The sequence below is a fragment of the Mixophyes fleayi genome, chromosome 5, assembly GCF_038048845.1.
Source record: "Mixophyes fleayi isolate aMixFle1 chromosome 5, aMixFle1.hap1, whole genome shotgun sequence".
NCBI classification, from domain to species: Eukaryota; Metazoa; Chordata; class Amphibia; order Anura; family Limnodynastidae; genus Mixophyes; species Mixophyes fleayi.
In genome coordinates, this window is record NC_134406.1 from 18,794,948 (window position 1) to 18,811,666 (window position 16,719).

At 40.0% G+C, this 16,719-nt stretch overlaps 1 protein-coding gene across 2 annotated transcripts in view; it reads right to left on the reverse strand.

Moving 5' to 3' along the window:
• The window catches only part of GLCCI1 (glucocorticoid induced 1), a 46,668-nt gene that overhangs the window by 28,942 nt on the left and 1,007 nt on the right, over positions 1–16,719 (reverse strand). Inside the window, exon 1 of one of the 2 annotated variants that reach the window (XM_075211753.1) lies at positions 3,242–3,295. The exons of the other annotated variant lie outside the window; for it this stretch is intronic. Within the exon in view, the coding sequence (XP_075067854.1) occupies positions 3,242–3,245 (4 nt within the window). The 5' untranslated portion in view covers positions 3,246–3,295. Of the gene's footprint in view, positions 1–3,241; positions 3,296–16,719 lie in introns of those variants that run through there. 2 annotated transcript variants of the gene reach the window in all.

Here is a 16,719-nt window from a genome sequence, read left to right on the forward strand (position 1 = left end):
TGACTGTATTCACTTGAAGAGGCTGCAATAACTTGCTTATAATTGTAACATGCGCAGCATTTACTACAGAGAGAGGGACATCCTTCAGTTGTGTCATAGCTCTCAAGGTCTTTAATATCCCCCCCCCCCCCCATGAGGCAAGGAAAGCTCCACAAAACACTACGAAAAAATAACCAGCACTGCCAGGACACGAGAGCCACAAACTGCAATTTGTGCATCTAAACTTTGCAATAATGGGTCAATTAAACCCTTATATTCTCAAAGATAAAGCAATGATGATATGAACAAACTTTCTCTCTTTATAACATAATTGAGGCCAGGACTAGATTTCTTTCTTCATCCCTAGAGAGCCCACCGAAACCAACGCATTCCACTGTGAAATGGATAAGTACACAGTACATCCAAGTACAGGAGGCTCGCACCATGAGGCTATGCCAGCAAGTATATGTATATTGAAGAGGAATAAGCAGGCAGGAAATAAAACATTTTGCACTATTTCACTACTATCTGACATTTAAAAACTAGAATATATTGGCACATTGTCCTAACTTTTACATGTATCATCCGACAACTTCCAATCACAGCCCTACAAACCAGTGCTGCCAATACACATCATCAGTTGTCAGCATTTCAGAGGCTACCAAAGACTTTGATTTTTCTCCATTAAACCTCTACTTCATAGACCACATGAATATCATTAACCATTACAAAAAGCAACATACCAGACACAAAGATAGCGAACCTGCCACAGATCGATTTCCACGCTCCCCTCGTTTTATTCTACAGCAACCAACAGAAAGGATTAGCAGCCACATTTTACTTTCGCCACTATAAGGCCTATTTATTAGGTTTATCTGATCCTAGTATTTATTTGTGTTATAACATTTTGCACTCAGCATAGCAGAGGTTATTTCTAGCAGAATTACATAATAGAAGAGGAGTGGAACAATGTTTACAGAGGAAGTTAAAACCAACATTTATTTCTATTATTGCACACAGTGATGAGACGTTGCCAAGAATTCTTGGAAGGTGGGGCTGTGTGCTATCTGGTGCACCATGACTACAAAGTCTACCTGGAATTATGTAGTCAAAGCTCCTCCTTGAAGCTACAGATCAGGCACGGCCAACCTGTGGCTCTCCAGGTGTTGAGAAACTACAAGTCCCAGCATGCTCTGCTAGCTGATAATAAGCCAGTAGTTGACAGGGTATGCTGGGACTTGTAGTCAAAACACCTATATAGCCTTGTCTGTTTAAATGACATCCGAGCTGAAGCAGCCATCCTCCCCTCCTTTCTGTTTTTTTTTGGAATTGTATGGATCACCATGTTTCAACATAGGACCACAATGCCTGAAGTATACAGTACCTGGTGATGTTCAAAAAATACCTCTGTATTTCCCCACATTGTCCTGGAATTACCCACAACACATGATCATGGCTACATGAATGACAACTTACATGTTTTCTTTCTAGTTTTCAGTTTCTGGAGGGACCATACTTCTACAAATAAAGCCCTTTTACCTTCTATTCCCTGTATCACCATTAGCTCTAGCGAGCAGGGGGTAACATTCTTAAAATTCCCATATTGCTTTAATTGTGTTTATAAAAAAAAAAAAAAAAAAAAAGTGTACAAATTATTTTTGTGTTTAAAATACTTTTTTCTGTCCTCCTGCCTCTATCTTTACCCCATTACAGAAATTACAGGCTTCGGCAAGTTAACAACAAATTTGGGGGCTGTCAGTCACAGGAGTAGAAGACCAAGTGATATGAATCTTGCCTGTGCTGTAGTTCTAAGACCCTGCAGCTAGGGGCAGCAGAGACACAAGCAAGGAAGAAAAAAATTTAAAAACCCAAAACCCACAGACACCAGTGGGTACGACTTGTAATATATTTATAATCTAAACCTTGCATCACGTTAGACATTATAAAAAGGACATACAATTAAAATACTTGAAATTTAAAGTTTTCTAAATAAAACGTGAGGCATGGAGAATAAGGCATGTTGGATATAAGGTTTAATGCACCATTTATAGGTAGTATAATCTGCCACAAGGTAAGAAGCGAACATTGCACTTGTTCAACTCCATAGCTCGTGCAGTAAAAATGCTTATAATTTTGAAGACGACCCATCACCAGGTTATAGGATATAGTAACTGCTTATTTACAGGGTGCCGTATGAGGTTTGCCAAAAGTTCCACCCAGAAGCATAAAATCCTCTTAAATTTACTATGTTCAAGGAGCGAGGTCTACATGGGTAGCACATAAAGAGTATACTAGGTACTACTATGCCCTCAACAGGGGGATCACGGCCATGATGGAACGCTGTTTTCTTTTTGAACTACTATATAAAAAAAAAACACTCTGTAGAAATCTAATACAACATTAGGGCATTACAGGTAAGTGAGAAAGTGGAAAGAGTTGGCCGTTTCCTTCCTCGTAAACTCTATTATAGTATTCTGACAAATCACATGTTTACAAATAAGTACAATATATATTTTAGGTATGGAATCTATCATCTATTATCCAAAGAGCTCTGAAAACCATGGAAAGGGGGCTGGTAGTAAATAAAGTGCATCATAGAGACATCATCACCTCCTGCGGTCACTGTGAGGAGCACTGAAACAATTTAATGAGGGGGATACTAAGCAACACAGGGAAAGTGTTATCTTTTCAGCCTCCATGGTGTAAAACAGTAACGTGCGTCTCTTTTGAAGGTTAGGGGGACGCACCATGCGGCCTCTGAAGTGCATCAGGTTGCACTAGAAAGTGGAAGAGAATAGGTATAGGAAAAAAGGATATATGCGCAAAGATGGATTTATCTTTAAGCCCCAATTCCCACTGGTATAAGAGGAGTAGATGGTAACTAGTTTTTAAAATATTTGCACTGATTGGTTGAACTATGAAACAAAAGAATATTTATAACAGATTACAAGATAACTGGCATGACAACTCTCGCCTATCGGTAGGTTGTCTTGTTCATATTTTATCTCTATTCTTGTACGTATCACAATAGGCTCATAATAAACATTCCGTATAGAACACAAAACGTACAACTTTATTTTACCCAAATGCAAGTTTATAAAATTATACCGACTGTAAACTCGTAACACACAGATTCAACATGGCGTTTTTCAGAAAGATTTTGATGTGTCCATTGCTTTAAATATTAAAGAGGAACTTTAAGTTTGTTTTTTTGTTTCTTAAAAACATAATACCAAAACAAACAAACGACAACAAACATTACCCATTTTTAGGTCAGCTTACTCCTAGTTTTACCTCCCTGGGTCTCCTTACTTTCCATCTCCCCCTTTGCCCAGTCCCCGAGTACCACGTATCTGCAGACTTCCTTATTCACCTGCAGACTCTACATTGTGACATCACAAGGGACGGTCGTGTTGGCAGCACAGTCTCTCTGAAGAAACAGCCTGGTCTTTTTAAATAATGTGAAAGGACTTTCATTAAAATGATAATTCTAGCTACATTTACCCACAAATCCATGGGCAGAATATGGATTCAACCTATTTAATGGCTGCTTCCACTGTGCATACGTGCCAGGGTCGTTTTATAATGGTTTTACATTACATTAAAAGTTCAACAGTTCAGCCCCCTGACTTTGTATTTATTTTGCTTTTGGAGGGCACCAGTGGTTAGCATTGCTTCCTCACAAGACTGGGGTCATAGGTTTGATTCCCAACGACCACTTAGGGTAATCATAAATGTCATATTTTCAGGCTCTACATAATAAAATGATGGCAGCATGCTCTCACCCATCGCTGGACAATGACCCACAATATAAGGCTTCTAGGAGATAGACTAGAGGGATAAGAGTCCAGGGAGCCAGCAATATGACTGAATACAGCAACATGCCAGTTTAATCCAGGTTAGAGAGGACACATTGGAGTCCCCAGAGACTGACTATGTCTACTCTGCACACATTCTGTAGTGATATACTTTGGAGACATAAATAGTTAATTACTTTTCTGGATCCGTTTCCGGGATTCCAAAAAGTGTCTAAAAGGTAACAACAGGCAAACGTCATGAAAAGTTGTATTTCATATCTGTGCCCATTAACAATTAAACATAAGTTTAAATCCCCCACCGGAGGCATTTATTCAGACTACAGATAGTGACAAATGGGCGCTTTGCTCAAACGTTTGGAGCTGTGTAAACTCAGAGGTGCAGCAGTGTGTAATGTAGGGTAGTCAGTCCATGTAGAGACAGAGGAGACACCAGCTCCACGGTAATCCGGCAGCACCACTGTAAAGTTTAAACAAACTATTTTTGTTCCTATTCACATGGGATATAGTAGTTTTAGGTTTAGAAGCTCTGAAATAAAAAGATTTCAGAGATAAGCCGTGGTAATGTTTACACAGGAGCTTTCCACATGAAGACAAGTGTTCCATACAGGATGTGTGACACAGAGGACTCTGCGGACACAGATGGATAGATCTGTAGGAGTCAGACCTGACACCGAGATAAGGAGGAGCAGACAAGGGCACCTTCAGTATAACCGAGCAGGCTGGAAACTTTTTACAAGTTTCACAAACCATAGAAGGGAACCAGACCCAGGAAACCGTGTTATGGGTAATTACTCTAAGCTTTCTTTTGCCACTCTTTGCTATGCATGGCTGCAGCCTTGTATACCCGTGCTGTGCCATCTTCTGCAGCCGCTGGCTGTTTGCAGACTCAAGGTAATTATCTTGTTAGCTGCAAGTGTTGTTTTCAAGAAGGAAATAATTGATGTTCATCAGTCAATCACCAGAATATAAATAATTTGGGTAGGGCAGGAAGCGCCAGTAGACTGTATATAGACAGGGAAGAACCTGCAACTAAAAAGGCCATTTCTATTAACATAAGCACATAAACCAGGGACAGTTTTTGGAGACAGAGGCCCTAGGTCATGTAATGACTTCCTGTCTAACAGACTCCCCTGGCTGCCAGGGGATGAAATCTATCTCAGCAAAGATGTCCATAGACTGCGTGCAGGGCGCTCTTACATGTCTGCATTACCCAGTATTGTTTTATTACGGCATTTGTCCCCAATTGTAAAGCGCTACCGAATATGCTGGCGCTATATAAATAAATGATGATGTCCCTGCAGCCATTACCTAGCCAAGGGTAACCTCTGGGATCTTCATTTCTAAAAACGTGGCACCACAACCACATACGTTTCCATTGGTCCACATGTTCACTGAAGCACGTTGAATGCAAGTCAATAGTATTAAAAATATGGACAAACATTAAGAATATATCTATTTAGGTTTAACTTTCACGTCGTATTGCTGTAACTGTTAAACAATAAAACATATCCCGGATCTGCCTCTACAATCCACCGTAACTGGTCTCGTGTAGGGCTTAAATTTCAAGTAGATTTTTCCAAACAGGGCCGCTGGCTTTCGCTAGCGGATCTCCAACCCCAATCCCCATCCCAAATCCTCAGCCCCTTTGAATTCTTCCAAATTAATCATTTCTTGCGATCCCTGCCACCAACCTATGTTCTTAGGGACCTTACTCCATTTGAATCTCTTTGTAGAAAACATCCCTTGGACAAGGGCATGATTTCTCAAATATATAGCATTCTTCTCACTTCTGCCCTTCCCTCTCCAAACCCTCATGAAGACGAGTGGGAAAAGGACCTTGGTCCTCCCCCGGATGAAGAGGTTTGGGAGGACATGAGACTGGGGATAGCTAAATGCTCTATATCAACTAAACTCAAGGAAACCTCTTACAAAATGTATTACCGTTGGTATTACACTCCCACAAGACTCCATAGAATGTTTCCCTCTTCCTTGCCCTGCTGTTGGCGGGACTGTGGCCAAAGGGGTACGATGTTTCATATTTGGTGGTCTTGCCCGATTATCACCACCTTCCGGGATTCAGTCCATAGTTTCCTAAATACCCTTTTTGACGCCCCTATCCCGAAAGATCCCTGGATTTTTCTTTTATGTTACACTCCCCAAGACCTGGACAAATTCTCCAAGAAATTAACTGCCCACATCCTGACAGCAGCCAAATCACTCATAGCTCTTAATTGGAAAAATACCTCACCTCCATCCCTTTTGGCTCTCAAGAAGCAGATTTGGCACGTGGCCGCTATGGAGGAGATTACATACTACCTCCACGATAGAGGCCACGGCTTCAGTCAAGTCTGGGCTCCATGGCTAGTCGTGGAACACACCTTCCGCCCTCAACGCTCCACGTCCTCCGACCTGACCCATGTGCGATGACCCTAACTCTTCCCGACACATATCTCCCCCCTCTGCTATAGGCTCAACACACCCTAGTTATCCTCTAAATACTTACAGTGCTTATCTTTGTGGTCCTACCCCCCTCACCCCTCCCCCACAATCCATTTTGTTCCTACACCCATTTTATATTAATCTTTAAAAATGTAAAAACCGGTCATTTTTGTCTAAAGGTTTCCTAATATGCGATACACCACAATAACTGTTGTGATTTTACTGTGCATGCTACACAGTGTTATCGTTTTGCTGTCTGTATTTTCTTGATTGACCACTGAAAATAAAAAATTATAAAAAAAAAAAAAAGAAAAAAAAAAAAACACACAACAAAACATATGGAGAAAAGTTACTCTGCACAGAATGTTGCAGAGATGATGGAACGCGGCCTTCTTGTCTGCTCAGCGAAGGTGAAGTGTCACAAAGATGGTGCCCTCCTATTTATCCAGCCTACCCCATAGAACAGCAGCAAAACCTTCTACCGTGCTTCCAGTGTTATCAGAGGGGGGAGGGGAGGGAGAGGAAGAGGCCGGATGAACAAACAAGCTCCAGCAGGAATAGTTTTATTACAAAAAAGTCACAATATTTCAGGGGATCTGACCACTCAAAGTGCAATTGTAGATTTGTATGAATATGATTTATCCAATATTAAAATTACCACAGAATAATGGTTTTTCACCCCAGGGCTGCAGGTAAATTAATCTCGTTGAAAACTGGGAAAAAAAATAAAAAAAATAAAATAAAAAATATATATATATTTTATTTATTTTTTTATAAATATTAAACAAGAGTCAAGAAACAAGATGTGGATAATATTGGTATTAGGCATAATATGCAGGGATTTGAAGAATAATACATTGAATGTCATGGACAAAACCAAGTGCAGGAGAAACTGAACATATTATGGATGGGTTAAAAAAGGAAAAGTTCATTAAATTTAGCAATTGTTCCTATTTCGATACTTTCATAGATATGATATCTATTTAATCAGAGAGCCTGGATTGGGCTAATTTCAGGCACTACAAATTCAAATCGTTAAGCAATTTAAAATTTCCTCTAATGATGAAAAGGCAGATTAAGGAGGAGCAATTGTAATATAGTTAACTATACTATGGAGGCACAAAGACAATCAAAAACCAAAATCAGTTATTAAAATGAAGATCCAACTAATGCTTACAAAAATTGATAAATGTACAGCAGATATTTCAGGGGGGAAAAAAAACAAAAACACACAAACAAAACCCAAGAGAATTTGTCTAATCCATATAGTCATCTCCCTTTTTTACTAAATTTATTTTTAACCTACCGCCTAAAGCTGGGTACACACTACAGAAATTACCACCAACTTTTTATGCCGAGCGATTTTACATGCGATTGATGGTCCGATCGCTCGATCCATGGACTGCATACACACTAGCCTTGTTTAGGACGATAAAGGGAAGAGCGGACGTCCCTTTAGTGACTTTTTACAGCCATCTTGTTGTGAGCAATGACTAATTTCGTACTCACTGTTGTGGATCAGTCGGAAGTTTATACACACTACACAACGGAAACCAGATTGGAACGAAAATATTAAACAGTACGACCAATCAAATGAGGCGATAATCGTGCATTCGGGCAGACTTTCGACAATCGTGTCACTGCACACACTGACCCGACTTTTGCACGAACGGTCGTATGTCGGCTGATTTAGCCGATTATTGGATGAAAACTGTGTAGTGTGTACCCAGCTTAAGATACATGAACATTTGAAATGCCTCCGCTACCCCAGGCTGGCCTATAGTTTCAGGTGTTAAATATCTTCTGTTCAGTTAAGTGAATTCATGAACGTCTTTACAATCTCTTGTAGATAAAATTCCCATCAACAAACATACAACACAATTGATTAATTGCATTGAGCAGATTGACACAGATGGAACAGTGCCCCTGTGGTTAAACTAGGAGAGAGGCAGAATCTAGCTTGACTTTTTTTTTTTTTTTGTAAAACAAAAAGCCTTGTAGGAGACAAAAAGCAGTGTCTGGGACAATGGTTTTCTACTAAGAGAAGGTTTCGCTAATGTAATACAAACTACTATTGTGACAACTAACACGGCCGTGTCATCTGCTCTTATATCCGTTTTGATGGGCCCACAAAATGCCATACGTATAGGTAATATGTATGTGAATACTACAACAGGTCTTTGGAGGGGGGGGGGGGGGGGGGATACCCATATTTTATGCTTGGAGAAATTCTATAGCGTTTATGTCATCTGTAAGTGGGCTTTACCTGTTTAACGGTCACCTACACCCAGTAGTGTCAAACGTTTTGTGAAGTGAAGCAATGTTCAGCCTAATCACGCACAAGGAACAGATCTGCTGTCCTGAAAATCATCCCATAGTATGACTGTATTCGACAGATTATAAATACCATGAATTTTGCACTACACTTCCAGGTTACTACAACAAGATATTTGTGATTAAGTTAGCATGGACATTTTTTACTTATGCAGAGCAGACTTCCTAAGTTTACCAAAGGACATAGTGTGTGTTCACAAGTCTGAGGTGGCCAATAGCAAACGTAAGTGCACATTGAGGCTTATTCTACACCCACGGTATGGTCTATCAGAGGCCTTGGTGAATACGGGACAACCCGCACTTGACATAGGGAACACTGCTCTCTGAGGAACATATGTAACATACACACGGGTGCACAGAGCGACTGTTGGACGATAACGCGATATACTGCATCCACATTCCATCCAGTACTCTCTGATAATCCTCTCTTGCTGCTGGTGCGCTCAATGATAAATGGAGGTGGGCTTTACGTATTTTCAATTGCAAAAGTTGGTTCCTGTAGCTCTTGAAAAATAGGAGGTCAAAGAGGTCTTATAAGATCACCCAAATTTCTGCTATGCTCTGCAAGCACTTTGCGAAACACGAGTTACACGTTTACAGATTGCTAAACAATATACACATCTCAGTTTCCAGTACATGCAAAGGTGCAGATACAGCTTTCCTTCCTGTTATGTATTAGTCACTAGACAAGTTACATGATCCCACCGCTCACAAGAAAGTAGTTTAAAATGTAAATTGCTTAGAGATAATAAACTGAATCATTATTTGTTTGAACAGAAAGCCTGTTGTGTAGAGAAGTGTTTCCCTACTACAGGGCTCAACTTAATCTGCTGGATTGGGGTCACCAATTATACTCCAGGGGAATATTCTGCAAACATGACTTGCTGAGGTACATACAGGACCACTAAACCAACATACACGTTTGTCTTGTATAAGAGTGTTACTAAAGGCATTACAAACAGATACAACAGTTTAGGAGCTTATCACAAATGACTGTGGGTACAATATTTGACCACACACAGAAGACTTCCAGCCCAGAAATCTCACTGAAAGCCATGCAGCCAGCCCCTCCGCAGCCTGTAATGGCGGGTAACTAACGCACGCCAAAGTTCTGTCATGTGAAAGAGACTTGAAGGAGCTTTGTCATTTTAATCATTACCTGCAAAAAAAATATATCTAGTTATGGCTAACGATGCTCCTCACCTTTATAAATACACACACAGAAACAAATTTGGTAAAATAATTGCAAAATGACTATTCTTACGGTCTAGATTTTCCTACTTTTTTTGGGCTCATTTTGTTTGGTTTATTTTGGTTTTTGTGTGGCAGTTACCGTTTATAATGACCTTTGCTATTCCAAATCAATTTGATTTTCTATCCATTCTATTTTTTTTTTTTAGCAATGCGATATGTACAGGCCAAGGAGGGGAAGAAAGTGTTGCAGCATAATTGCAGTCACTGGTATAAAACTCAATGACTTAAGTGGGTCAGAGTTTCACAGACACCTGGAAGCTTGCAGCGAGGTAGGTGATTACATTTCCCACTTACCAGAGATGGCCATACATTCCAGGAATACAGTTTAATACATTTATCAGGGAAAGGCCAACCCCAAGCAGGAGAGAGGGTACCTTTCTTGTTAGACGCACAGCAGGACCAGACGGAGTGGAGAAGCACAAATAAACAACTTTTTTTTTCTTCTTAAAAATAGTTAAACAGATAAAGCCCACTTACTAGTTCAACCCAAAACTGTGTTTTTGTTTATTTATTTATGTGGACTGAATGATACGGTAATCTGTTAGGAGTCCACGGCAATTATAAAGTAAACCTAAAACGATTAAGAAACAAAAACCACTTACCTAAAATTATTTTATGTACCCATACATGGGGGTAGCCATTTTGCATCAATTAACTAATGACTTACAAAATGGCTGCCTTTTTTTCCTACTGCAAGGGAGGGGAGTATAAAATGTATAGACAGATGTATAACTAGGAGGGGGTCCTAGATTAACTCTAAATTGAAGTGTAAAAATAAAATGGTTTAGGTTCTGTGTGCTACATGTAAAAGCAGGCAGTATTTTTACCTGCATGCAAAATAAATATAAAATGCATTTGCATCCCTTGGATTGCACCATGGTTTGTCCAGGAGCAAATTTGCACATTTTCTTTATATCTTTACATAAGGCCTAGGAAGTTTAACTTGCTGATCTCATGGCTTGCACCCAAATATGGGTATGAACCATACCTAGTAAAATCAGCAACCCCGACTTGAGCTAACAAAATGGCTGCCTACTTTAAATGACAAGAACATCTAAGAACTGTATACAAAAGTGTAGAGAGACTGTAAATACATACTATAAGACAAACCCCAAACAATATATCAATTTTATGTAATAAAGTGCTTTTTGTGAGGCTAAAAAAAAATACATAGGTATGTACAAATCATTTGTTCATTTGGAGACTGACAAGCAGTCATGCCCTGCAAAAAACCATCAACTGCACCCTTTGCAGCTTTATAAGAATGGCACCAACCAGCAAGGGGTCCGGACAGATCTCATGCAGACAGGTTCACAGTTACAGCAATGAGCATTTTTTCTCACATCATCATCAAATCAACATGAAAAATGTGAGACCATAAAACACAGTGGACTCAACCTATTCCAGGTGTTCAAGAAGCCAGGATGAGGGTGCGCCGAGTATGAGACATGATTAAAGTGGCTGCGGCTTCTATCCAACTGGATGCCATCATCATTTATATAGCGCCATTAACTCCACGGCGCAGTACAGAGAATATTTGTCATTCACATCAGTCGCTGCCCCGTTGGAGCTTACCATCTAAATTCAGCAACACACACAGGTTGATTTAATCAGCAGGCAGGTAATCTAGCAATATGTTTTTGGAGTGTGGGAAGACACTAGAGCACCCAGAGGAAACCCATACAACCACGGGCAGAACATACACACTCCAGACGGATAAAGCCCTTGTCAGGAATCAATCTCCAGACCCCAGGGCTGCGGCACAAATGTTAACCACTAAGCCACCATGTTGCCACATTCTACATATCCATAGTGCGGGTACATTTAGCCACCCAGCCATGCTTACAGACCTCTCCTCTCAATGCCACAGTAGTAGAGGCTGCTCCGCAAAGGTAAGAAGAGAGATCCTGCCTTCCCTACTGAGAGGCTACAAGTGGGGTGTGATGTTAGACTTAGTGGATGTCTAAAACGCTGTCTTATGGTCTCCTCTGCTGGATGTTCACTGAGGAGGATGATAAGGTATCTACATAGCAGAGAGGGACAGTGGCGTTAGTGACAGCACTGGGGAGACGTCGCTCATTAATGGTTGACGATTGTTATTCTGGGATTTCTACTGTGGCAGTATGTTGGTAGGGGAGACTGAATATGGGGGTGTTAGTATGACAATTATCGGAGTGTGGTATTTTAGTGGCAGTATATTAAGATGTGTTAAGGTGGCCAAACATACACATCATGTCAATCAAATTAGGCCAGAATTGTACCATACATAACCAACGGGCAACTACTCTATACAGTCAAAATCTAACATTGGGTTCAACATTCATACTGGCAGCCAGTCAGACCTGACTGGTGAGCCATCAGGTACAACAAGGGGGTCTTTAGAGTGCAGCATGACACGTAGGAGGTAAGAGTGGCAGCATGCTGTGAGGGGCATTACAGTAGTAGGGTAATATGGGGTGATTAGACGGTAGTATGTTATATGGGTCTTGTTGGCTGTGCAGTGTAGGTATTACAGTGGTAATGTAATTAGATGTTAGGTAACATGTAGTATGGTGTATTTTGATGGCAGTATAATGTGCATCATTTTATATTGCTATGTTAGGGTGGCAATATTTACGGGTAATTTGGCTATGGTGTGGGCATTTGTTGTTGGGAGAATTTTAGTGGTACTATGAACCAGTATGAGTGTGAGATATTAGGGTGGCAGTATGTTGTATTTAGTATTTTGATAGTCCTAAATCGATTGGCAGCATAGTTAGGGTTTTTGGAATGGCAATATTGTGTAGGTGGCATGTAAGGAGGGGTATTCGTATTGTGTAGGTGGCATGTAAGGAGGGGTATTCGTATTGTGTAGGTGGCATGTAAGGAGGGGTATTAGCATCGTGTTTGTACAACACTAATGAGGAAGCAATATAATGTGGGTTGTTAGTGAACTGTGAGTGGCAATATGCCAACCCCAACCAATTACAAAACTTTAATATGCTCATAGGACAAGCTGGAACTTGTAGTTCCACAACAGCTAGAGCGTCACAGGTGGTCTGCCCTGTCTTCTAGTGCGGGTGTCCTCCATATTCTGCTTCTCACCACTGGGGCTGAAGAACAAGTTATCTCTTCTCCAAGACCCCGCAATACAGTACCAGCGGCCCCGTTCAGAGAGCACAGGCTGTCACTGCGCTACTATTACTAAAGCTCCAAATGCATAGCTGCCAACTGACCGGGTAAGTCCTGGTTTTTAAAAACTTGTCCCCACAATGTATCCCTATTTTTCAATATTGGATAACTACACAAGGAAAAAGGCCAGGGATAGAAGCCACTGAGCGCTCTCAATGCACTAGGGCCAGTTGCACTCACCTGCAGACACTGACTGTTCATATGGAGATAGCAGGAGAGAAATGCACGCCACCTCCAAGGACACGCAAGAGAGCAGAGAGAACATAAGTACTGGAGCCCTGGATTAAAGGCTGTACAGTAGCTGGGTGGAGAAGTTGGGGAAGGAATATGTAACCATATCGGCAGCCAGCAGGGAACATATAAGCCGGGTCTGGGTGAGAACAGGGCACTTTCTTAGAACGGATGTTCCAGGGATGAGCTGCCCTCTGGTTGGACACACTACATAGCAGATGTCGCCTCTTCTTGGCTTCCGATTGGTTCTGGTTACTTTATGCTTATGAAAGTAACAATCTTGCTGAATGCAAATATATGTAAATATTCCAACTACGCATTTACTTGCTTCTTAAGTGGTAAAAAAAAAAAAGACTTTCAATCTTCCTCCTCTCCCTTTAGAAAACCCATACTTACTGTATTATAGACACCCTACACTTATATCTGAGGCACTGAACATGTAAAAGATAAGATATGAGTTAAAATCAACTGATCAGAAGGAAAAAAAAAACGTTGGTCTGGCAGCAGTTCAAGCTGTTCACACAATCACAATATCCATAGTGTAAAAGGGATTTAAACATTAACTTCTAGATAAGAACAGTTATTGCACTATAAAGCTGTAGCACAGAGTAACATTTCGGCTACATGTAAATATCATAGAACACTGAATGAGACATTACTAAGAATATCAGCTAAAAGTACATTCCATACAAGCACAAATCTAGCTTTTCTACTATCCACAAACGCAACATCCATCATTCAGCTGAAGAGGTAATACAAAAGTAAAGAGATAGTGACAAAAGCAGAGAATTTTGCCACAAACAATTAAATAGTGGGCCCGGATTTCCAGACGGAGTTTGCTTTGGTTTGTGTCAACCGGGCCTGGAGATAAACCATGTGCCCCAGAGAGAGAATCCATGCAGCATCTACAATCACGGACACCGAGCAGACAGTCCTCCAGGATTATAAAGTGCTATCTCCTTACTTGTTAGCCTCGTGGTCTCTCTCTCCCATCTGCTCAGTGCAGGCAGCCGCAGCTCTGCTTTCTAATCCTCTCTGCAAATATATGCAAAAAGCACCACTGGGAGGGAAAGTCTGGCAATGTTAAACTTTAGGCCGGGCCGAATTAAATAGTCATTTACTCTATCAAAATAGTGCACTGTATTCTGTTTCACAACCCTACAGAACTGAAAATATATATTAGCCTAGAGTTGTACAGGCCTATGCATTGTACAGCAATATACGGTCTCATCAACAATTTTTAAGGGCAGTTTTACTTTACTTTGTGACCTCTGCACAAGGAATCTCATCACAGAATCCTTGCTAGAGTTCAGATTTAAATAGTGCCACCTTTTTGAGCAAAATTGCACAGGGTTTAAGATAAATAAAATATATATATATATATATATATATATATATATATATATACACACACACACACACACACACACACACACACGTCTCATTATTGATAATAAACTTGCTGGTGTTAATAGGCATAATAACGGGTATCCCGTTTCATCCGATCACTTAATATCACAAAACAAAAGAGGGGGGGGGGGGGGGGCTAGTAGAATAAAATAAAAAACAGAAAGGAAACAGAAAAGGCAGCAGCAAAATAGACAAACTGAATAAGAAGTTTTTAAGTCCATAACTTGCTTCTGAAACAAGTCAAGCGATGCTCAACAGTTAATGCCAAGACAAGCATCGAAGGCTGTGAGAACATTTGCAGCAGTTACAACATCAAACAATAAACATCAACACTGTCATAGTAACTGCATGCGGGGACAACAAGGGACAAAGACGAGATATGCATCCGGGACATAATGCAAGCATGGAAAACTTGCACAGCGTTGCAAAACCTGCAACTACTTGGTTATATTCAAAAGGAATAAAAAAAAAAAAAAAAAGCCATCTCCTTAATTTTGTTTTTCTTTAGAGACCTGTCAAGCATATTTGTCAGTGTGGGTGTGACATTAACGGGAGCCGATTTTAATCGCACTGCAATTGTAGACTCCAGATTCAATAACAGACAACAGTTATTCTTGCAGAAGCAGCAACTCCCACACAGGCCTCATGGCGTGGAAAATAGTTTCTACCTGTGGTTTTCAGGGCCAAATACAGGCCAGATTTGCCTCCTTCCCCCAGAGATGTGTCAGAATTGCATAACATGCACATAGATAAATTGTGTAAATTAGGAAATTATATCAAATTGAATTCAGCAATAGAAAAAAAAAAATGAACAAACCCCACACACAACTTTCACAACTCATTTTAGAACTTTAGATCTTGCTAAACTAGAGCCTTACAAGCAATTGTGATATACACTAAAGAGTAAATCCAGAATTTATAGTTAGCTTAAATTTAACAAAACTCAGTATTCAAAACTCAAACCACAGCAAAAAAACAACAACAGAAATCAATATATAAAACCATTAGTACCACAGGACTCCGTGTATGAACAATTCAGAAACAATAGCCTGGTATTTTTATCACCATAACTTATACCAGCAAGAACATATACAGTATTTAAAAGGGTCGGTACCATCAAACATGCAATGCAGGACAAACAGCTAAAATATTAGTAGAAGTGCAATCTACTAAACTAATAAATGAGGAAACTCAGCCCACATACCACCAAGCCAAAATGTTTATTTTCTATGGTGAATTTAATCTGCAAACCACCACAACTAAAACATTGCACACACACACACGTTGTATTGTCTTCAGTGTGAGAAATAGTTCCCAGCAAACAGATTTTAAGGCCAAGTTGCATAATAATTACTTTAACACATTTATTTAATAAAACAGGCCGCCCCTTGCTGAGGCTTCTATGACAATAAAACCACTACAAAATAAATATAGACATTAAAATTAAATCTATACCTATGCTTATGGGAGAGGCACAAAGCTGGTCTACACGCAGTACCAATCATAAGCTGGATACTCTAATTAGGAAACGTTCACCCAATTCACCTTGGCAAATAGGTCTCTGGTGTTTTGTGAATGATGTCACTACTAGAATAAACAGCATTAATAGAGTGCAAGCCGTCTGACTGATGCAAGAGCAGCAGAAACACACTACAATAAAATGTACCAAAAATAAATAAATAAATAAATATATATATATATATATATACACACACACAAACACATAATAAAAACATGTTTTCCAGCCATCTTATTTGATCTCTGGATGCTTCTAACAACCTCTAATAAAAAAAGGAGTAAACATGAATCAACAATTACTATTAATGAACCCAACTCTAATCCCTGATGTCATTTCATCACCTCAAGGGCCTTTTAACCAAATCCTAAAGGAAAAGTGCTGGAGTTGGAAACCTGCATACCAAGCCACCAGTCAGGTAGTTTACTGCAAGTCTGAACAGCACATGCCTGAATTTCTCACATGGAGAGATGCATGGGGCAGAGTATTAATGCATACCTGCCAGGCCATCATATTATAATATAAATAATAATAATTTTCCCATAGCAATTAGATAACTGATACTTA